The 24,203-nt window shown below is 40.3% G+C and overlaps 1 protein-coding gene and 1 long non-coding RNA gene across 3 annotated transcripts in view; one reads left to right on the top strand and one right to left on the bottom strand.

Annotated features, from left to right (window-relative positions):
- adgrv1 (adhesion G protein-coupled receptor V1) overlaps positions 1–24,203 on the bottom strand; it is a 76,152-nt gene that overhangs the window by 19,774 nt on the left and 32,175 nt on the right. For both annotated transcript variants that reach the window (XM_088424697.1, XM_088424698.1), the window contains exons 71-79: positions 23,550–23,721; positions 23,221–23,463; positions 21,826–22,233; positions 21,508–21,680; positions 20,056–20,302; positions 19,821–19,960; positions 18,988–19,148; positions 17,934–18,034; positions 4,184–4,300 (exon numbers count right to left, since the gene is read on the bottom strand). In XM_088424697.1, the coding sequence (XP_088280823.1) occupies positions 4,184–4,300; positions 17,934–18,034; positions 18,988–19,148; positions 19,821–19,960; positions 20,056–20,302; positions 21,508–21,680; positions 21,826–22,233; positions 23,221–23,463; positions 23,550–23,721 (1,762 nt within the window). The remainder of the gene's footprint in view (positions 1–4,183; positions 4,301–17,933; positions 18,035–18,987; positions 19,149–19,820; positions 19,961–20,055; positions 20,303–21,507; positions 21,681–21,825; positions 22,234–23,220; positions 23,464–23,549; positions 23,722–24,203) is intronic.
- Positions 19,071–21,685, top strand: LOC148429427 (uncharacterized). The gene is made up of 3 exons (XR_015866746.1): positions 19,071–19,204; positions 19,353–19,432; positions 19,792–21,685. It is a non-coding gene; the product is annotated as an uncharacterized LOC148429427 (long non-coding RNA).

The raw sequence follows: 24,203 nt of genomic DNA, 5'->3' as shown, positions 1-24,203 counted from the left end.
ATGGCTAAAACCATTGAAGCACACACTCAAACCCTCTTACAAATGGTAATTTCCACCATATTTCAACTGTTTCCAACTGGGCTGGCATATTGATGTTTGCCGTTTGAAATTGGGATTTAAAATCAGTCCTGGAACATTTCTGACACACACTTGTGTGTTCTAGCTGAAAATAAACTGGGATAGGCTCCAGCTCTCTCGCAATCCTAACGAGCATCATTAGTATACAAAATGAATGGTTGGGTTGCAGTGTTTGCTTTGTAATCCAGCAGGCTATGACTTGCCCCACCACACACATTGTTACGTGAGCACCTGCTCCCTAAACATGGGCAGGTTTGAGCACCAGACAAGTTTGTTCAGATAAAAAGCCTTGGGCAAACGCCTGTGCCATGAGCAGAACTTACAATTTGTAATAATTAAATTGAGTTGTGTTAGGACATAATTTGTAATCACTGAGGACAGAAAGAACTGGCCTTCTCTTTGTTCAGAGTAATGCGCCTTTATACAACACCAATAAAGCTGATGATGTTTGTGATTGTCCATCTGTCTGCTAACACATTTGCAACCACAGCCCTTGACGTGATGTAACAAAAGGTTACGAGATGATCGCCTCCTCTGTCAGGCAACCTCTGCTCCCTGATAATCATAACCACATTTTATAACAAGTGTCGTCACGAACGCTGCTGCCACACACACGGCACTCACAAAACCCAACTACGCTTGTGTAACAGTTCAAGTGTGTCACGAAGACAATAGAATCAAGAGATAAACCTTTTGCCTTGGACGTGTGCCGCCTGGAGTCGTCACAATAAATGGAAGATGTTGTCTCTGAGGTGAACTCACTGACTCTTGATAATGAAGGTCGGAGTTAGAAGAAGAGTTTGCAAACCAGATTGTTTTTCCTGTGGTTCGCTAGACAAGTGTGTTTATGTCTTGAGAGTTTTGTCTAAGGAAAATGTTAGAATGTGCTCAAGGAAAATGATATGTCTTGTTTTTCCGATGAAATGTCTGTCAAAAAAAATGCAGTGAACCTGCCTAAGAATTACATACAACGATTCAACCAAGAAATCAAGTTTTGTGCTTTATATCAAGGTATTTTTTGCTTCTTCTTTGGCTATTCAAAAGGAACAGATTTGATCGGTGTTGTAAGATTTAATTGATTTCATTGTTTTATATAGAAAACTGGTGTAAATCAATAATAATTAATCAAATGCTCAATAATTAAATTTGTGTCAAACTGTTACTTATGTAACTTATGTAAGTATTGCCTGGAGAGTGCTTTTTTTTCCAATGGTAGCTCACAGTTCAGCGGAATATTTTATGACCATTACCTATGGAAAATTGTTTTTAAATCCAAATAAATTATGGCTAATCCAGTTAGGGATTGTGATCTATTTGTAGAGTACAATGGTGCTTAGATTTTTAAGTATATCATGATCATACACTCATGATTCAAAAGCCTTTTTATGACAGATTAAAATTATAGTGGAACTGTTTTTGACCCATTCACTGACCCATTCATTTCTATAGCTGTCATTGGCAGTGAATGAGGTAAATCTTCCACGTAATGGCACACTAAGTTATTTACCGCAAGAGATGCATTTGTGGACATGCTTGTACTGCATTTCTAAAAAAAAAGTATGCCCACGGATGGCTTTTTGTGGGGCCTATAAGTAAATTACCTAATTAATTAATTACCTACTATTGTAGTTACTATTTGCATTAATGTTCTTTTTATTTAATATTTGGCACTTTAAACATACCAAGTTCATGTGATACTCTCCGCTGCATCATTTGTTATTGCAGCAGCATATGGAAAAACTTAAGATAGCTTATTGCAGCCCGCTCAATAAAATAAATAATTTTGAAATTGGAAATTTTATATTAGCAGTTATCTTTTTATTTTGAACATTTTGCAAAAACCTTGTCATCTCGTCCCATGCCTAATATGATCAGATAACGCCATTAACATGTAATGACAGGTATAATAATTAACATTCACTGCTAGCCAGGTAAGAAATAATCTTTGACATCTATAGCCAGAATGGCAGTGAATGTGTTAATCTCTCATGTGTAGAGTATCCAAATGTCAGAGCTGATATGACATGAGAGACCTGGATGGTCAGTCAGTATTTTGGCTGCTCGTGTAGTGGTGGTTTGGAGTGACCATGGCATGATAGGTCACTATTTTCCCTATTACAAGACAGTGAAAGCATGAAGCTGTTATTTTAAGGGTAAATTACCACTTGTTGTTGCCTCAACTGTTAGGATGAATAATTGCCGGGTCATCGACGACAGAGCATCATGCCCTGTTGGCAGGACATGAAGGCAAAACACTGCGGTGTTTGTGTGACAAACCAGAAAAGAGAAAGTGCAAGCTAACATTTTCTATAGATGAAAACAGCAGCCCAGTTATGTAATAATATGCACTGCAGCCTCTCCTAAAAGCTGATGCACTGAGCCCCGCCTTACAGCCAAGCGAGCAAAATCCGGTCCGGATCCAAATATTGCCTGCCTTCTGGCAGTGTGTTAGTGGATGTTCCCCTGACTATTAGATGTGCACGTCCACTCATCCACTGGCAAAGATAAACACACCCCACCCCATTCATATTGCGCATATCGATTTTCTTGTGGTTTCAGATTGGTTTGCTGGCGCCCGTTCATAGCAAGAGCTGGGCTCTGAGTGTCTGCCTGATAGGAGTGGTGAGCCATCACTGGGATCAATGAAAAGACTTTGGGGAGGGCAAAGAGGTTTGGTGACTGCCATCAATTACAATCAGAGTTCCTGTGATATACAACGGCATATTCATTGTCAGCCTCTGTAGTTCCAAGAGCTAATGTTTTGTGTGTTGGTATGTTGAAATGTCACCGTGTAATATTATATATATATATATATATATATATATATATATATATATATATATATATATATATATATATATATATATATATATATATATATGTGTGTGTGTGTGTGTGTGTGTGTGTGTGTGTGTGTGTGTGTGTGAGTGAATTGAGCATGTCATGGAGCGGAAAGGATAGAGTTTCTTACTTATTTTATATACATACATGCTGCCACCTGAAGATATGGTGCCGTGCCGTGTACCCCCAGTTTTTTTCGATTTTGTTGTAAAGTCTTGATTTGCTCAAACATGTTCCAAACACTTGTTCAAATTGATGAAAATTTAAACCTTTAAATTAAAGTAATGCCTTAGCGATGTATTTACTCAGAAATTCATATATCAAATGATGTAAAAAAAACCCTATGTGTTCCCTTATGTGAAGGTATTAACTGCCCAAAAAGCACTGATCTGTCACAGTACATATTATAACTAACACTGTAGGAGATCCTGAGTAGCCTTATTCAAGTGATCATCTTCAATACTGCACCAATAATAGAACAGGTACCTCAGGAATTTATAATTATGATATGATCTACAAAAGGCCAGGGGATGATATAAACAGAGTGAAGTGTTGTGAATTGTGCAAGAGTACAAATATAGGGACCCGTGAGACAGAGAAAAAATAAGTTATGAGTTGTTTTTATTTTTTAATATTATCTAGAGCATTCTGGTACGTACTGAACTCATAAGCTGCAGATCAAAATTCAAATAAGTTCTCTGTGAATCATTAAAATGATATAAAAGAGATCTACATAGAGCTGGTGTTATATATTTGGATTTATTTGGTTTTAGGTGAATCTCTTGATCTGTAACCAGGAAAACATGGCAATGTTTGGTGTTCCAGAAGTAGAGGGATTGTTTTTATTTTTCTGGCTAGATGTGAGAGTTATGCCTGTGTGACTTTGTCCTTTATGCAAAACCAACAAAAGAAAAGACCCCCCCCCCCCACCCTTTTCAAAAAAGAGGGCAGACGGTCATGCAAGGGGGTGTTAGGAGCCACTTGTGTGAGGTGCTACTAAGTGGTACCAGCCCGGGTTCAAAGGTCACGTTTTTCAGCACTCTAGTACACTTTCATATCAACTCTCTTATGAATAAGCCCTCATGGTTCATAGATTAAAAAAAAAAATCTAAAAGGAAAAAAACCTGATACATTTTGCTGATTTACCAATTGATAAATCCACAATTCACAGGCTCAAATATTTTTCAAAGGGCTTGCTTGACTGCTTGATTAAAAAGTAGAAAATGAAGGGTCCGACTGCTCCTCAACTGACACCTGTTATTACCTGTATGAGCATCCAAAAGAACTGGCTGAGGTGGAAGTAATGAGAGAAGAGCGCCAGAGCTGCACAGCTGTCCTCGGAAAATACTCGGCCACGGAACGTGGACACCAGGAAGCAAATCTGAAAAGCACAACAAACAAGAAAAAAAAAAAGAAACTGATGAATTGCATAACATTTTAGAAACACATCTGATATAACCCATTGTAAATGATTTTTTCATTCTGTAATGTTTATTTCAATTTCATAAAAAAGAACACACTGTGCTAAGCAATATATAACGCAAGGGCTTACAAAACTCTAATTAACACGACACAGACTTTAGGGAATAAAGATCGCGTGGATGGGAGTGTGGAAAAGCCAATGAGGGGAGTAGACGATACAGTGACACGGACACCCACCTGAAAGCAATATTGTGCTCGGATAAAAGAAAGGCTGCTGCCAATTGGGCAGGACACTTTTTACATAACCCGCGGGCTGTGGGGCCTGTGCCAAGGGAGTGCCACACAAGAGAGGCGTGAATGATAACCTTTTGTCAGTTGCTCCTAACATTACATCTATCAGATAGCACAGCGAGTCAGGTAACAATAAAGGAATGTGCCTGAATGGCACATTTATTATTAGTGACAGAATGGTGTCTTAAATTGCTACTGTATAAATCAAGGATGTCCAGACAAAGAACTATATCCAGAAAAATGCAAAGAGGAGGGCCACCTCACAAATTAAAAATTAAAATTTTACCATTTCAAAAAATAATTTAAATTGAAGTGATATCTTGGAACGTTTGATTTCCATTTTTCTTTTTGTTCTTTGATTGTGAGATATCCATCTTTTTTCAGTAACTTTTTGATGAGGGCCACGTTTTTACGTTCTATAAGAACAAGAAACGGGCTGGTATAAGAACTGGCAGCGGACTGCAAATGGCTCCTGGGCATCCCTGGTCACCACTGGTATAGCTTGTATGTTCTTAGTATGCTCTTTCTAACTGTGCTCTTCTTGTGGGAAACTTAAGTGGAAAACATCAAGTAACTATTTTTGGATTTTTCCAATCTTGACTGAGAGCCATATATTTTTTTTTTACATAAAAATGACTCCTGAGTCAGTCATTTCCCCGTCCAAGGCCTGCAGGGTGTGAGTGGGTGGGATGGCACAGGAAACAACCTCATGTCCTCATTTTCTGGAATTGAGCCTGGGAGGAGAAGCTATTCAGGTAGTTTTGAGCCTGCCAACATGGTGGGACACACCCACAGAATGAAAACAAAACAAAACAAAAACAGTGGGGAATATATCTGGCAAGTGGAGCCTTTCATCTAATGAGGGTATAAGGACAGAGTAGTTAGAGCACTGCACACTGCCCTTAAATTGTTTGGATGGGCAAGTGGCAAAGCACAGGTTAAAAACTCCACACTCCACACAGGAAGGCTGGAGACAAGATTTTAACCCACGATTTGACCTAACATATGAGGCAAATGCGCAAACTAATAGGACACTGCTGCTTGATCACAAATGTATGTTGGAGTATATAAAAGTAGAAATCTTATTTTGCAGTGTGTCTGATCTAGAATGATTCAAGTCATGACTTTCCTTTTAAATGTTCACTTGAATCAGCATTTGACATGATGGTTGCAGAAATAAAAGTTGAATTCAGTACAATGTAACTCCTAAAGTCAAAAGCGTAATACAAGTAGTCCCGCTAAAATCACATGGAACTTAAATTTGTCACCACTACACATTGATACATGTCATATCAAAAAAGCAACTTTTATAAGTGTTATGTTTTTTAGGCTTTGCCTTATTCTTATTCTTCAACATTTTTTCCAAAACAAAGAGCAACTTCCACAAGTGTAATCAAGTGAAGAAGAGTAAACACCATCATACAAACTTGCATCCAAAGCCATGAAAAACCAACCAAGTGCAGATCTTGTTAGGGTTATGACAGAAAGTTGTATTGATGCTTTTTGAGATAACAAACATCTGCAAGACAGTTCAGCATGTTTAAAAATGTTGCTTAACACATTGCCAGTACAGTTAGGTTGTATAATACAAACAAATTGTGTTTAAACTTAGAAGGTCAACTGTGCATGATCCTTATTACGTTACTCTAGATGAGTCTGTTCTACTTATCATTGGCACAAAGAAGTGTTTGTGTACTGTAGGTTTGTGCCATTCCCTCAGCTTAACAAACCTACCGCAGGAGAAATACACCAAACTGCAATTCAAATGACTTAGTAAAGCTAACCTAAATACCAAGCTTATGATATAGACAGAAGCTGACGTAACAGATGCAGTTAAATTCCAAGTAAGTAAAACGCATAATGAAGGGCTTAGAGACAGGGCGTTTGCATGTGCATGACCTAAAAACCGACTTTGCTTGGTAATAAGATCTGTTGAAAAACACCTACTGGTAAAAAGCCTCTAGGAACTGGTGGTTAAGCGGAAAGCTCCCTACGCTTACCGGAGAAGTGATCAGGAATTATTTTTTCTTTTTTATTTCTGAAACAACTATGTGGATATGGTTATAAAGAAATAAATCTCAATGATGATGAAGGTGGCAGTGTAGCTTGTATGTACGGCCACAATAAAAGTCACAAAAACCTCAAATTTATCCTGGATTTGACCAAGACAAAATCCATGGTTTTCAATGTTTTAAAAATGTTGGTATTGATGAACCTAGCCAAGAAAAGCAGAGTACATCATTGCAGCATGCGATTAAACGAAGCAAACACATGCAAGCGTACTGCACGTATTGCTATAGAGATGACAGCGACATGTCGGTCATGTGATGCAAAGCAGCCGTTGAGGCCTATGCGTATGCCTGAGTATAAAGAAGTTTTAACTCCACTGTAAATTAGCCAATTGTGGAGTAGTCCCAAAAAGTAGTCCACTAATCAGCAAGCATGTTGCATGTTGGGCCCTTTAGGAAGAGCAACGCTATCAAAAATGGATGTCATAGCTAAAAAGGAAACATGATGAGGAAGCAAGAGTAATTTTACTATGAGAGTAGACCTATCCAATCTTTTCCAACAATGACATGCAAAGTCAAAGTCCGAATTATGGGTGGAAGTATAATTATGCAGCCCCCCTCTTCATCATACACAAACTGACCTTGGATGAATCTAAATCGGACTAGACACACAATTTGAATTGTAGGATGCACCTGTTGCTTATGTTTTATGGTGAGATGATACAATAAAAGTGCTGCTATCAAAGGACATGTTGAAAGTCAACAGCTAAAGGAACTAGTATGGATTTGGCAGGCTATGGCCTTTATGGAGGTCTTCCTATATTGTCTGACTTGGGCTCTATGTGTTTGAAGGTCACAATTGAAGCATGTGACCTTTGTTCAGATGCTTGTGAAAACAATGGAGGTACATGTTAGAAACAGTCAGGTATTAATGACCTCTGGCGGGGAATAGGTTATCAGGGTGGGAAGTTGTCAGGTGTGGCCGGGGGGGGTTTATCGGAACCTATCTTACAACCCTGTGCTTTGGTCCCTGCCAGACTTGCCTATTGTGCAAGGCACAAGGAGTCGCTCTGTCTAGACCCTAAGGCTACAGACTAACTCATAGCAGAGAACAGGGAGGTACAATTCAGTGCAACTTGTGTCATGTGATGGCTTGCCTGCAGGAGCGAAGGACTGGTTGAACAAGAATAGAAGTATCCAAAAATAAAAACAGATCGATTGCAAAATTGCTCTGGTTTTCAAGGCTTGCATGAAATCATCCCAAAAAAAAAAAAAAAACTTTGGATGAACCAACACAAGAAAATGAGATCCAACACCACAGCAGAATTCAATGGTAGTGTGGCGAAATAGTGCAATGACTGACGGGTGTTTATAATATCTTGCACTTTTGACAAATTAGGTCACAAATTTTGCAGATTACAACCCCAGTATTAAAAATGGGCACTTTTGAAGCAGACACTCCACGGAGGGCATTACCGGGTACTTTACCTCAAAAAACACCCAAGGCAGCCATCGCACAAATGCAGCTTTAACATTTAATACGTTCATCCATCTATTTTGTCACACTTATCCTGGTTCGAGTAGCCGATAAGTGGATGTGATCGAATGTACGTTACTTTTGGCATGTCCCAAAAATTGCTCTGCAACAGTGTGCATAATGGTGAAATGATACAGACCCCATTTCAATACATGGCTTCATTGTCCACAGCATGTTACTTGATAAAATTAATCATTTTGATCATGTACAGTATGTTTATATTTTTATATTATATTGAATATCAGCATGTGTACTGGAAACGGGTCTCCACCTTGTCACTGATATAACTGTCCCTTTAAGTACTGATGCTTTTAGTGACATAACAAGTAGCATATTAACTTTCTTCAAAAAAGGCTGGAAAAAGTGGCTAATTGCAGAGTAAATATTTACAATATTTTGTTATCGTTTTATATGTAAAGGTGTCAGATTAACAGACTAATTGTGATCAATGAATTAGCATCATAGTTAGAGTTAAAGTTATCACTTCACAGCCCTAATCATGTGTATGGTTGAATGTTGTTGTCAACCTCACTTTTGCACTCTTGGTCTGTAAAATACATATAAAAAAAATAAGCAAAAAACCCCTCCAGAAATTTTAAATATACTTCTAAAGTAGTACATGTTCATTTTGCTAACAGAAACATGTTTCTCAATGAAGGTCCACCATGTGCTTGCTATATGCGTGTTACCAAAAGTGTCCCCCCTGTCAGCAAAGCCACATATTTCCGGTTTTGATTTTTCTCTTTTTAAAAGATGTGATTGCTTGATCAAAGTGCATGTATAACAGCATAACATCTACCGGTACTTGATGAATATGAAGTTCTTTGGAAAAGCTCAAGTATTAGGGTTGAAGTGGGTAAGTAAGGCGCCTTGCACTAACATTAACTCTTATAGAGAATTCTTTTAATTGCCTTTCTTCCAATTATATTTACATGCAGACCAAGCAAAGGCAACACTTGGTCGCTCAGCCTGTGCGCTACTGGTGGTTGTTGCTCACATCCTCGCTGAGACTTTCGCTGCTGATCAGTGTAGCCCAGTATGCTGACGCTATGGAAGCTGTGCAGCAGCTTGGCTATAAATAGCACTAGGCTGCATTACATCACTGACCAATGTAGGGAAGGGGGGGTGAGAGGACCCAGAGATGTCTGCCTGCCAGACTATCCATCCACCCTGCAAAACACTTAACCTCCTACTCTCCCCTCCTCCAGTCATTCTATCCCATTATTTCGCATAGCCCCAAGTTCCTCTTTATCCTCACCAACAGCCGCAATACAACCAGGCCCCCCCACCCTCTTTCATCCTCTTTCTCAACCCCCCCCTCCGCCCCCCTCCCCACAGCTACCGGTCTGATCTAGCTGGTTCCAGCCGCAGCCTGCACCCTGGCTGCTTGCCTGGGTTCACAATGAAATACAGCAAAGCAAAAACAGAAGTAAGGAATGATGAAGACATGCTTGGCTCTTGTAATGTCCGCCCATTAGTCAAAAGCGCTTGTTCATGTCCGCACATGATTCATTTGAAGTTCTCTGAGACGGTACTTCCTTAGCGGTATTCATGTCACTAGTACAGTTTGTGTTTCCAAGCCATTTTTTTTTCCACTCCTTGTGCTCCTGCCTTGTACTGCGCTCGCAGTCTGCTCACGTGCTACAGTTTGTCAGTTGTGGCGGACGTGCCGTTTATGTCCTGAAGCACACCGGACAGGGAGTTGCACGAAGCAGGTCACACAGGGCTGGCTGATAGCTGGGTTAGTAGGCCAACCTATGTGTGTGTGTAGATGGACAGCGAAGGGAGTAGAGGTTTGACAGGTGAGGTTGTTAAAATCTAAAAAGTGACACCACTAAAAATTGCGTGCATGATCACAATGAAAAAAATTGCTCGAACCTCGGCAGCAGCAAGTGCCTGATCTCAAATACCAGTCGCCTGCATATTTCAAGCCACACTTGGAAAGTCATAATAAGATAAGGCATACTATGCGCTTTTTGGGGTTGCAATTCCAGTTCACTCAGGCCACACGATTGAAGTAAAGTTCACCGGTGTTTGGGGTAGAACCTCGGGCCGATGCATACTTGCTGAGCCAGCTGTTGGCATATAAACACCCTCTCCCCTTCGGTGTGTTTCCCATCCAAACAACCAGAACATGGAATCTATCGGTGACTGCGAAGACGATTCCTAGAATAAAGGCTAACTTTAGCTCACATAGAATTTGGACCTTGGAGTACAACACATTGATAGTGTTGAAGCGGCCATAGCATTTCAACATGTACATGAACACATTTACACGTGTAATTAGACCGTCTAGTAAGGTTTCTGCGTTCATCTCCAAAGAAAAACATCATGCATAGCCACACAATCCATCCCATGAAGTTGGGCCATCATCAAAGGGTATTATATTCCAAAAACACTGTTAAATATTATTCACTTGATTCAGCATTTTGACTTATAAAAAGTCGACCACTGTTCATCTAATTTTTCAAATCTCTCTTACTTGTTGACCACTACATAACAAAAAAACAAAATCACTTATAACATTTATAACCATACGGACGCCTACGTTCAGAGAGGTTACTGTTAAAAAAGCCACAAAAGGAATCATCGGCAAAAAAAGTTTCCAAAGTCCTTCTAGATGGCTGAGATCACTTTAGTTTGCTTTTTTGTTAGCAGCATTACAATGACTGAAATTATTGACCAATTTTTTCAAAGAAATGAATTTTGGTGCGTGCCACCTGCATCAGATTGTTTTTCCCAGCCCACATGCACAAGCTTGAGTGTGAATTATTTCTTTATGACGGAACCAAATAGAGAAGCCAAGCACCACACAACCACATGAAGCATATTTAGCTGAACTCCAACAGGCCTCCTCTGTACTTATATTAGCACTTAAATCGAAGAGTGCCTAGTGCAGGAAAACGACATCTGCTTTCCATTAAGAAGTGTTACTTTCAAGGAAATTCTCTTTTCGTGTCTGGACGACAGACTGATAGATAACATGTGAAGTGCATATACAGCATCAACCAGCAAGGTCAATAAATTGCCCACAATTTGCAGGACTATATGCAACCACAAATTGCAAAATAGCATCACTTCAGTCATAGCATGACCCATTTCATAAGGTTTCTTGTGGTTTTAGGGACAATACAGCAAAACACCATGCAACATTTGTGTCTGTGCGGCCTGTGTCCAGCTGCTCCTGATTGCACGTTCTACACCTGCACCCCATTATCTTGATTACCTTGTTCATTTAACCTGATTCCTGATTTTGATTTGTTGGCAATTTGTGGTATATTTTCATCACAATGCAGCATTCCTAATTTTAGCCAATGAGCCATACAAAATAATATTGAGTTTGATAATTGACTTTTTTTTTTTTTTTGCCTCACATTTTTATCCTTTGATGGCAGAATAAATGCGGACCAAACACAGCCAGCATATTAGACAGTATTTTGGAGCTTTTTTTTTTTTTTTTAACCACATGTTGCATTTGAGTCCCTTTACCTTGTACTGTTTGCGATGGCAAAAAGTAATTGTAAAACCAGAAAAAAATAGTATTATACAATACAAAATAATTAAAGTACAATAAAAACAATAAAAATACATTTCTTGTGCACGGTCCAAGGCCAATTCAAAGATGTGTGTTCTCTCAGTATTCATTCCTTTATCGGTTTCATCCCAAATAGGTTGCTGTTGAGACATGTGACAAATGGCAAATTTCAAACCAAAGTTTAACAGACAAAAGCATAATGATGTGTTCAAGACCAGAAACCTACAGTACCGTTCCAAATAAGCTTCACTCATCCAACATAACCAAAGAGCAACCACAAAGTTGATTGACAACAGCCCTCATGGCGATTGCTTTGTCAACATGTTGAATAATTTGTTTTATTCACGTCATACTTGCTGCTAATGCCTTCCAAAGGATTTGCTCTAACAATGTTGTTGTTATTTAATTGTTGTACTCCAGGAGGCTTTGATTTTGCATGGGCGTGTCTAAAAATGATTTCGTTTCAGTGATCACAAATGGACAGTTCCTGAGAGACTAGCACAATGGCTTCTAGGTGCGAGCCAGTCAATAAAAATGACACATTTGGGAAGTACCGGAGAAAAAGCAGGGAGTACTCCAAGACTATTTACTTCAGGCTAAGCTTGAACTTGACACAACTTGTGGAGCTCGACTGACTCCTACAGGTTAATGTAGAAACTGCAGAAGCTTGAAGTCAACTGTGAGCTGTGTGTTTATAGCTTGTTTGGGAAATGAGGGTATTAACACGCAGTGCCATCTGTGCATTCTATTTGTTCGTGCATGCATGGATGCGAGCATATGCTCGTGTCTTCTTTTGTTTTGTGGACAGCACCATTAACAATTGTGGTATTTTGATCTTTACAAACAGAAAGTGTACTTTGTGTAAATGATCTTTCAGTTTGTAAGGCTTACGGGTCGATGGAATAGCCTTGATTTCAGAAAACAAAAGATCTTATAATAGATGTGATTACAGTTGATTAAACCAGCAGCGATATCCTTCCTCTGTTACAGACATCCTGATTCCCCGAGGAAGTTAGGCGACTCATTTCAGGCAATTAAGGCGGCTGCAGCCATTATTGTCTCCATTTTGTATTCTCCCATGTTGTCAGGCAATCTTGTGAAACCGAAGCGCCAATGTGCTCAGTGGTTTCAGTGTAAACAAATGTCCTCCGAACCGACAAAGTTCACTTTACATGCACTGTGCAGCCAAAACAAACGGTCAAACTCCAAAAATAGAATGTTACTAAAGAGTTTTGTAGGTCCCCACTTTGTTTATCATCTGTAGTGTCAGCAGTCTTGTTTGTTCTCTTACAAGTCTGAATCAGGTAAAGGGTTCATCCAATTGCATGGAGGATTGCACGTATACACAAAAAAAAGCTTCGGAAAACCGCAATAACAATATTTGTGAATACTCATACAAACGTTAGACCTTGACTATAAACGATGATTGATATTATTTAGTTTAGTGCAGTGATGACATAAAAAAAAAAGATATGAATCAATTGACATCTGAAGATGTTTTCCCTCAATTTAGAAACATTTTTGTGATAGACCAAAAGATCTATCTACAACAAAAACAAGTTCAAACACGCAGTTGACATTATGCATTAAACCGATCTAATCAGCAAGCAGGGGGCATTAAGTTAGAGATAATTCGATTAAAGTGATGAAAAATACTTGAACTTTGGCTGTAATGCATCACAATTAACTTGTTAATTTGATACGTCTAATGTTACCTTTTGATAAAACCTTCTTCCATCTTTCTGTGATAAACTCAACTGATAGTGCCAGTTGTTACAGAATTAGGCTCTGCATATAAACAATGTGCAATGTGTTAATTTCTATAGCAGCTACCAGCCAAGTTAGAGACTAACAGTAGAAGCAGGCCGAAGGTGGGAGGTTGGCGTGGCCTCCTGTTACTGTTTATATTGTGCTTTTTCTGAAAATAGAGAAAAGTTCATGGAAGTGATTTTGAGGTCACCAGCTATTTGGTTAACAGACATTTGGCAAAACTAAGAGTTCAGAAAGGGCAGTCACTTGCAGCACAGACAATGACATCTATCCCATTGCCATTGCACATGCTCATTTCCAAGGCAGAACAGGGACTGTGTCCATCAGTTGGTAATATTAATTGTGTTTAATTAAGTATTACGTAATTAAGTAGTGATTGCAGGTGTTCAAAAGCTTGTGTTTTTGAATGGCGGATGGGGGATCAGCAGGACATGAGACTCGCTGCAAGAATTCGGTCTGTTTAGCGATAACAACGTGTTGTAAATAATATTTTGAATTGATCTCAGGTGTAACTCCAAGATGTATATCAGAAAGTGATTTGCTCCAAGCAGGGATAAAGCAGTAAGGAATGAGGGAGGTAAATGAAGTCCTAGCAAGGCAACATAAGTCTGTCTTAAGTTCATGCTAAGTTAGCTAACATTATTCACAGTGGACTTGTTTGTCCAAAGATTCCGGGATCTGTTTTCTTTTTTAAATTTATTTATCCCCACCCCCTGCTAAAAAAGTGCAATCTTTAAGCACAAAACAAAGTAAATGCAGCATTTTTTTTACGATCAGTGACAAACTAAACAAACTCAAAGTAAAAATCTGATAGATTTTTCCCAAACCTTTTGTTTGACCTCTAAAGAGCACCACATTTGGATGTTCCAAAGTTGAGATTTTATCATGGTTTGAGTTTTCCAAATAAGTGTCATATTTGAACAAAGTAATGTTTGTTTACAGGGAGTTCTGCGGGGATCTTTGATGAGAACTCTGGTAAGGATAATAAAACAAAAAGTGGGGCACTGGACTGCCTGTAATTAGATTAGGAAAAATCATCATTGGTCAAACTGATGAGTCACACAGGATGTGCCCTGTTACTTCCAGAGGGATAAAGGCTTTGAGAGAACCAGAGAGATTGCAGAGAGGTGCCTGATAATATTCTTAGTTATTCCCAGCAGAAAGATAAAAGGGGCCCTGTACAAGGACATTCGTTGTCATTTCCAGGCAACAAAAGGAAAAGAAATGACAAAAACGTCACTTGAAATATGGTGACTTTTATTTGAGTGAGATCTGTTGATTCCTCATGAAACAACAGCAACATGAAAGACAACTATTACTCCTCCTCGGCCCAAAACAAGCCCAGACAGCGGTTCTGTCACAAAGACACTCTGCCAGTTGTTTCCATCCCTCAGATTCGATTACGCAACTTGCATTAGTCTCCCTGCCTCTCCCTCACACACACATGCATAGAAAACTTTTTCCCCCTCAAAAATAGCTTGAGGAGCTGACGTCAAACACAAAATCGAATTGTTTTTTTAATCCGATGATTGATCGGTCATGATGGGAACGTGTAAACTTCCTGAGGAAAAAGCCTCATTTACATTACGTTGCTCTATCTTCTCAACACGCCCCCGCCCAGAGTCGGCCGACTGTACATGCAAACCTTGACTTGACCCTCTAATACTTGTACACGAGACACTTTTGGGAATCCCTGCAGTAACCACAAATGCTAGTTTGCTCTGTTGAAATACGGGAAGGGTGGCGGGCGGGAGAGTGTTGTGCATAGAGGAGGCCTGTCACGTATGTGTTTACGGGCTGAGAAACAAATCTCTCAATGCTGGACCTGGTCCCGGAGCTAACAGGAAATCCTTTCACCAGAACAAGAGTTACCTAAACACTCACTCAGATAAAGGACAACAGTGGGCATACTAAGGGGGGAAACACTTCACTGAGTCAGGATGAGATGGGATGGAGTGGGTGCTGTATTATCACAACACATTGAACCATAAATTGTGTTTTCATTGGCTTTTACTTTTATTCAGCGAGAACTTGTAATCCTGTTCGGTAAATGCGGGAACATATTTCCTGAAAGCCAACGTTTAAAAGCACACAAACTAAAAATCACAGGCAAGTGAAATGTAGCAAAGCCAATGAATGATTCCATTGTGAAGTTTGGACAAGCACAGCGCACAATAGTGATTTAAATGCTGCGGGGGTCAGCAACCTGCGGCTCCAGAGCAACATGCGGCTCTTTCAACCTTATGTTGTGGCTCTCAGTGGTTTGGGAAAATAAATAATGCTTGGTAAAAACAAGAAATGGAAATATCACGTGGCCTCCCAATTAGAAGCACGCATTTTCAGAGTAAGATATAACTGGACATTAAAACATAAAGTGCTTGAAGAATTCTTGACACAAAATGTCATCTTAATGGCCCTGCGTGTGAACAAGAATGGATTCAAACATTGGGTCGGATTGCCAGTCCTTTTCTTGAAACCAAAACGGTAACAACCTTGGTTAGCACGAACGGCGCTAAAAGCTAAATGACGAGCATGCAAATAGGAAATACAGAGAGGCCTTCTCGATTAAGAGGAGATATTTCAACAACACAGCAATATTTCAAATGTCATAAAGTGTTTGCGGCTCCCGGTGTCGGCTTATTTGTGATAACCGGGTCAAAATGGCTCTTTGAACGTTAATGGTTGCCAACCCCTATGCTAACATTAACAATACAAGTTCCTCTTGCTCCAGATGTTCTTATGTCACTGCAAGAGCTGATTTTGGCAACCACAGACATTAAATTACCATATATACAAATATTTCAACACAAATGGTGAACTCCCACATGTAGACAGATTGCCTAACAATTTCTCACAGACATAGAATCTTTATTCTCTTTGGGGCACAACTGGAGCTACTACCACCCTATTCTAAGAAATGTTGTGTTTTAGTGTAATATCGAATTATTGTATATTTTTCATGGGAAAACCCACATTACAACATACACATGTATACAAGCTACTTGTGGTTGCATTATGTATTACTGTAAACTGTAAGCGCTCACACAAATAACACATGGGCTGACATACATGTGTAGGGTAAATTTCCATTTCACTCATGCAATTTTCAGTTGTCTTGCTGAGCACAGATTGCAAGTTGGAGAAGCCATCGTTTGCACTAATTTCTCTGATGGCAAGGCTAGCACAGGACAAACCATATTTATTTTGTGTCAGTGTAAGAGTTTCGGCATAAGACATCTGTTGTGGTCTGGTTGGCATTTATAACAATGCAAACTAAGCCAAATAATGTCTATTACAGACATTGACAATGATACACTTACTGCCCTTACAACGGGAGGAAACTGGTATATGTTCAAATAATGGGAAGGGAAAGCAACCAGACCTCACTGAGGCATGGTTTTGCTCTTTTTTTTGGACAACTGTGGGCCATACTTGGAGACATAAATCAAAGCATTGAATTCAATGTTGTCCAAACAGCCGGTGGCATCAGCACCGCCATTGGAGATGAATAGCCCACTACATCAGGAGTAAGTGGCTAGAGTCCGTGGGTGCAAATCGATGGTGAGACACCACAGGGCAACCTCATCTTGCTGATTAATTTCATTGGGTCAGATATGCGAGATTGCTGGACTTTTTAACTTTATAAAGAGGATATTAATACCTTATCAACAGGATTTTAACACGGTATAAACTGGATTTTTAAAATTAAATGATGTTCAATTAGGCATTTGAATCCAGACTCTGCACTCCAAGTAACATGCGACCAAAACAAGAAGACCAGAACAATAGCAAAATGTCTTCATTTCCAAGTAGGAGGCTTATACATGCATAGAAACAGAACAGGATGGAATTTTCCATTCCAAACCCATTTAGGTCCAGGGGCTCTTTCCGGGCCATAAACGGGTTGAGCCCAAGGTGCGTAGCCCCCAACGACTCAAGGCTGATGTTTGTCAACCAAAGAGAGGGGCTACCTGTGGAAATTTACCAGTCCCGCACTAGTTACACGCACATACGCACAGCATAGAGACAAAACAGAGACCGCATATCTTGCTCACTGCTCATGTGACAGCTTGCGTTTTTAATGGGCAAGGGTGCGGGGGGCATGGTTTCGTTGTCAGGACACCGGGGCCCGCAAACAACAAAAAAACAGGTGACATTTGGTTGTCTTTCCTTTGGTTTATATATTCATGCATATTTACAAAGATAAAAAAAACAAAAAAAAACAATGTGGGCTGGCTGAGCAGATGGTGTGCATGCTCTTTTTGTGTACAAGGAGAATATTAATGTTGCTTAAAATGTCCTCCCCAAAACACAGGGCAAGGTGCTACAAAGGTACAAGACGTTGGATTTTTGGTTTGTTTTGATTTATTTATTTATTGTGGCCTTTAAGGGGTTGGAGTGTGATGCCATGCTACATGGGAGGTTTAAAAAAGAAGAAATGTTGCACTACCTGTGTTCCGAGGCAGCTCACCATCATGTGAACGAGCAATTTAGCAGCAAACATTGGGAAACCGGAGCACAGGACATGTGCAATAATGGCCAATGCAAAGGCTGAAAGATAAACAGAGATAAGAGCTGTTGTTGAGAAATGTAAAATGTAAAGAAATGTAAAAATGTGGCAGGTAAGGTTTGAAAACTGGAAGACAGTTGTTGTTTACAATTACTGTATAACATTCCTGTATCTGTCTGAAATTCCTCAACATTTGCACTAATTTCGTTTCTGTATTTGCCACTCATCTAGTGCGAGCAACATCCGAAAGTTTGGATATATAATGAAGGAGGCGGACTTGAAATGACTTTTAATAATATTCAATGAGATGGAATGAAACACAATGAGCTGAATGGGTTGGTTTAAATGGTTAGAGTCAATCAATACATGTGGAAACAAAGTGACAATGCAGATATTTTGAATTTGAGGCTATTAAAAATATTGCAAATGGAAATAAATGGCTCCAGGGCACTCCAGCTTCCTCCCACATTCCAAAAAAACATGCATGAAAGGTGAATTGAGCACTCTAAATTGTCCTTAGGTCTGATTGGGTGCGTGAATGGTTGTTTGTCGCTGTGTGCCCTGCAATTGGCAGGCAACCATTTTAAAAGGGAAAATGTGGTATTTGTTGGTCATTTGGAAATATTTTGCATGTTAAGAACAGTTTCAAAGGTGAATTGAATAAGGTTGAATGATTAAACATTTAAGTGGGAGTGATATAAATGTGTAATGTTGAATGTGCTCTTGGGAATGAATCATAACTATTTGAATTCGGCTTCATTGAAAATGCACAATGAACATTTGGGTGAAAAAAATATGAGTTTGGGGAAAACAAAACATTTGGAATGAGAAAAAAAATAGAGACCCCCCACCCCTTATGATTTGTTTATTCTGTTGCAATTATGTGAATCGAATGAATTACGTGAGATAAAAAGTGTGGAAGGAATGAAAAATAGGCTCTTGGCCTTCACACAATGAATCATTCAGGAGTCATTGCCGTAGCGATGCGGTGTACCTGAGATGCAGATGAACCCAGAGGCATAGAAGGCCTGGTTATATGATGCAAGAGGGGCAAACTCCGCATACGCTGTGTAGATAGACAAGTGGGAGCAGGCGCACTCCACATAGCTCCCGCTCTCTTTCACAACCCTGCAGTACTGACCATCCGATGACCAGCTAGACCATTGAGAAGACAGACATGAAATCAACAACAAAACAAAACTAGGTCACAGGTATTTGAGCATTGCAATTCAGTTGATTTAAGATAGCCGATATGAGGTCAATTGTTTCTCTGAGTTTTTTGTATCCTTTCCCTGGCCACGGCTCTCTCATTTCAATTCAATCTCTCAGCAGTGTGATTATTGTAATGACATTGTACAGGGAGCTGTTCCAGCAAAGTCGAACCTGCCAAATCTCTAAGCTCCAAAGTAGACCTGCAGAATGTCCTCATTAAATTGAAGGTGAGTGGGAGGATTCAGAGTTGCGGGCAAAAATATGTGTCCTCTGGCGCTGTGCAACTTAAAAAAATTTTTTTTGACCTTGCCTAAATATTTGAGGATAGTCGATAAAGGGAAGCACAAGGCACTAGCTTTACAGAGCATTTAGATGAGGGAAGGGCCTACAGTATTTGAGACAGTAGTGTTTAATGAATCACTAAATCAATTTTCTTTGATGGAGAAATAATTTGATAATCAGAAATATAAATTTCTTTATCTCTAAAGGAATCCTAAGATCATAGACCAATTGGATGAAAAATACAATGTTAAAAGGAGCATACGCTAAATAAAAAAGGCTTTGTTTTGGTATACATTTTTTTTAGGACAAGGGGTGCAGCCTGCGGTGGGCTACCTTGCAGTGGTCTGGTTCCACAGGAGGCACACAGAACGTCCTGGTTTGAGTGGCTGACCAGAAGTGTGGATGCGATATATCACCTCCATACCATCTCCAAGAGGTCTAGACTTTCTGTCCTGTAGGCTGGCAGAGAAAACCTAACACGTGTGCAGAAGAGGTATAGCCGTTTGGTTTCACGGGGTAACACTGCCACCTGCTGTTTAAAATCCAGCGGAGACACTTTAAATCCTACCTTTCCATTGAGAGCATCTGTTGTATGATTGGAGATAAACCAGAGGTCATTTCTAAACTCTGTTAGCTGAATACGACTGAGGTTGCTGCAGTCAGGGGTGTAGACAGCTGGAACTGCCAGTAAAGTGTCAGGAAGCTGGAAGAAGTCTGCATTACGACCTCTAAATTTGTGCCCATTGATTTGCGTGGGATACCACTGGAAGGCAGAGATGGACATGTGTGCACATGTGTCTAAGATGGTGCCCCCTCTGGAGAAAACACACAGACACACATGATTAAGAAAATAGGAAGACGTAAGAGCCACTCTGACCCATATACACGAAATTCTTAGTTATCATTGATTGGTCCTTTCTGGGTTATGTGTGGGCTAAGTGGGCATGGGTTAGAACTGGTTAACCGTTTAAGTCTTGTATGGGACACATTTGGGCTGGATGTGCATTAGTTTGAACTGGTCAAACATATCTGGATTCTGGGTAGTAGACATGCGGGCTAAGTGGGCAGGGGTTAAAAATAATTAACCATGTCTGGGATACATATGGGATACATATGGGCTAAGTTTCCAATGTTTAATAAAAAAATTGTTATCCTTCACCCAGCTAGAACCCAGTTCAGGCCCAATCAGAAACCAGTTCAAGCCCAGAAGAGCAAATACATGTGGAACACGTTTGGACCCCACGTAAAATTGTCCAATCGAGACCCACCTAACACCCAGTCAGATACCCATGTAAGTCCACGTGGGCAGAGACATGTGGTGACCTGGTGGAACCAGAAGGAACCCATAAGGGGTAAACACCAGTATTGCCTACATGGGTCACATATAGTTCACACAGATAGAACCCAGTTAAGGCCCACTTGGATGCCAGTTCAAGCCCATATAGGCAACCACACTTGGGGAAAACATGGGTCACACATAAAATTGTCCCTTTAGCAAGTACCTAACACCCAGTCCGAAACCCATGTAAGCCTATATGGGCTCAAACATGTGGCGGCCTGGTGGAACCCAGGAGAAAAACCAGAAGGAATCCATAATCGGTAAACCCAGGTGTAGCCTAATGTTTCTCACATAGTTCACCCAGCTAGAACCCAGTTAAGGTCCATTCAGAACCCAGTTAAACCCCAGATGAGCCAAAACCAGTGGAACACATTTGGTCCCCACGTAAAATTGCCAAGTATGAACCCATCTAAGACCCAGTAAAAAACACATGTAGGCATACAGTATGTGGGTTAACACAGATGTGCCTCTAGCGGAATCCAGGAGCATAACAAGATGGTACCCATGCCCAGATGCCCATGTTAAAACCCACATGGGGCTCAGGTGGAAATGTTGCCTGGGTTATTAAGCCTAGAATATGGTGCTGGCCACTTAAAAGCAGCGAGCAGACCAAAAGTCCACTCAAAAAGACCACTGATTTCAGGAAGCAGAATCATGTGTTTGAAAGTACAATATACTCACATCTCACAGTGACCTTGTGTTATGATGGAGTGTGCAAATCTTTCAGCCACTTCCGCAAGATGGCTAAGGCCTCGTGTGTCGGCCCTCCTGGGGTTGGCCAATGCACACAGCAGGTCATAGGTCAAATTGCGGCTGCTTTCGTGGAGAGAGGCTTGATCAGACTTAGCAAGCAACTAGTTCAGGAAAAGAGAAATGCAACAGATTTGTACAAGTTATTTTCTGTGTGTGTGTGTGTGTGGGGGGGGGGGGGGGGGGGGATCAATAGTCCTGATAATCTCAGCAACAGCACATTGGTTCAGAATCAGTCGTCTAACTCACCTTCCCAAGGGCTTCAAGTAAAGCTGTCATCTGCTCTCTGGAAAGCACGGAGGCAGTCCTTTCGATGAGCCTTTGCAACACCTGGTTCAGTGCTGATGGGTTGAGTGGTTGATGGAACTTCTCAACAAATGCCCACATAGTCGCACTAGCAACATTTGACACAAGCGTCACATTTGCCAGGCCAAAGTCAGTGTGCACTCTGGCGCCCCCTGTAGCATTGAACAGCTCCACTTGAAAGCGCTTCGGCCGGGGAAAAGGCGAAGCCAGGTCAGGGGTTAGATGAATGTCAACGGATGTGTTATGGTGACCCGCATCAAATGTCAGCTCGCCCTCCTGCTGAGGAAAATCCAGTCCTTCTTTGGCTGGATGGATTACAAATGGTCCGACCACCTCCTCCCTGGAAAGCTCCTAGAGGGAAAAGGAATTTGTGAGTTGGGGTTACATTAAACAGGATTCCATCCATCTATCCTTTTTTTTAAGCCGCTTGTCCTTAGCATGCTGGAGCCTATCCCAGGTGTCTTTAAGCAATAGGTGGGGTAGACCCTGGACTTGTTGCCAGCCAATCGCAGGGCACACAAAGATGAACAATAATTCATCCTCATAAATGTACTTAGGGACAATTTAAAGTGGGCAATAAAGCTACCATGCATGTTTTTGGAAATTCGGGGGAGACCGGAGTACCCAGGGGAAACCCACACTTGCACAGGGAAAACATGCAATCTCCATCTATATATTTTCTATGAAGCTTTTCTTCATTAGAGTTGCAGGTGAGTTGGAGCTGACTAGAACTGACTCAGGGCTGAGCGATTGCAAATGTGTAATCAGATTTTGATTCATATTTAACGTGATTAAATCTTCAGAGTTGAACACAAGTTTTGTTAAATCTACTTTCACGACTCTAACGGCACACCTGTTTGGTTGCAAACATGAAGTAGACAAAATGAAGTTGACTGAGCAATGCTTTTTGTCCAACATGCACCAAAGCTTGTATAAGCCTCTGATTAAAGTTAAGAAGATGAAAGCACGACGGCACCACCATGTGTTTCTGTGTGAAGGTTAGGATTTTTGTTGAGTGCATGCTCTTCCTTTAATCTCCAATATGACAAGGTTCGAGTGCCAGACGACTACGTCTGGAACTGACTGAGTGCATTCAGGGTAAAAGAAAGAAAGATGAGAAAATTCTGCATGGGGTGTTATCAATAAACTTTATAAAATAGATTTGTACTGAATGTTAATATCATTAAATACAGTTTGTGTGGACACATGAGATGAATGACAAAAGTAGGTCATAAGCAATATACATCCTCGCCTAAATTAAAAGTGGAATTTACAACCACTCCTCTGACTATTCCGATTATGTGACCTGAACAAATTAAGAATAATATTGCAACATACCATAGTACGATACTGTACTGACATTGTCGAAGCTGTGCTCGCTCTTCTGTACACCTGTAGACTGAGCTTTGTAGTTGTTGGAATGGCAGTGGGAAACCTGTGGCTGATGGCGAAGTAAACAACGCCTCGTGGATCGTCACTCTCTGCCAAGGTGATGTTGGCAAATCGACTGGTCTCATTTATGGTGGCGCCTGGGCCCACTTGAAAGACTTCCACCAAGAACCAAGTGTTGTATTCTGGTTCCTATGGAAAAACGAATGATTTGGAGTTTATTTTAGGAGTTTATTGTAATGTGTGTTAATCGCCAAATGATCAATAACGGAGCTCACGTCATCATCTTGGACCTCCAAAGTAAATGCACAGAAGATCTCTCTTTTCCTACATAGTGCAAATCCAGAAGTTTGCAAGAGCTGTTTGGTCAGGTCGACTCCATTGCTGACAAGAGTCGGAGCTGCTTTGTTAAAAGTAGCTCTCCAGAAAACCTGCAAATCCTCAAAGGCCCTAAGTATAAAATGAAAAGGACATTGACTGTAAATTTGATCTTACACAGTCAGGATATTTGGGGGTGATCACATTCAATGAGTTTAAAAATAACCCATCACTGATGACTGATCTGATCACAAGATGGAGCAATACGTATATTTTACATTTGTATTTACTGCAGTGTTTTTCACCTGTTTTTGAACCAAGTTCAACTTTTTTCCCCTGTAAAAATCTCGAGGCACACCAACAGCTGAAAATGTTTACAATTCGAAACTCTGTAGCCAATGTTAACAAGATAAATCATAAATCATTCTAATCAAAGTTTTATCATCAGAAATCAAACACTGATTAATAACCCTTCTTTCAAAGTACCATGAGGTTGCCTATTGGCAAAGAGTATTTATTACATGATTACGCTGCAACACGCTACTCTTACAGCTACAGCACATTGTTTCCAAAAATTAAAAAGAAAAGATAACAAAGCGAAATTGGAGAATTTG

This window comes from Hippichthys cyanospilos, chromosome 1 (assembly GCF_059441005.1).
Source record: "Hippichthys cyanospilos isolate Australia breed blue-spotted pipefish chromosome 1, RoL_Hcya_1.0, whole genome shotgun sequence".
Taxonomy (NCBI): Eukaryota; Metazoa; Chordata; class Actinopteri; order Syngnathiformes; family Syngnathidae; genus Hippichthys; species Hippichthys cyanospilos.
The sequence above is the reverse complement of the archived record's forward strand: the minus strand, read 5'-3'. Positions and strand labels throughout refer to the sequence as shown.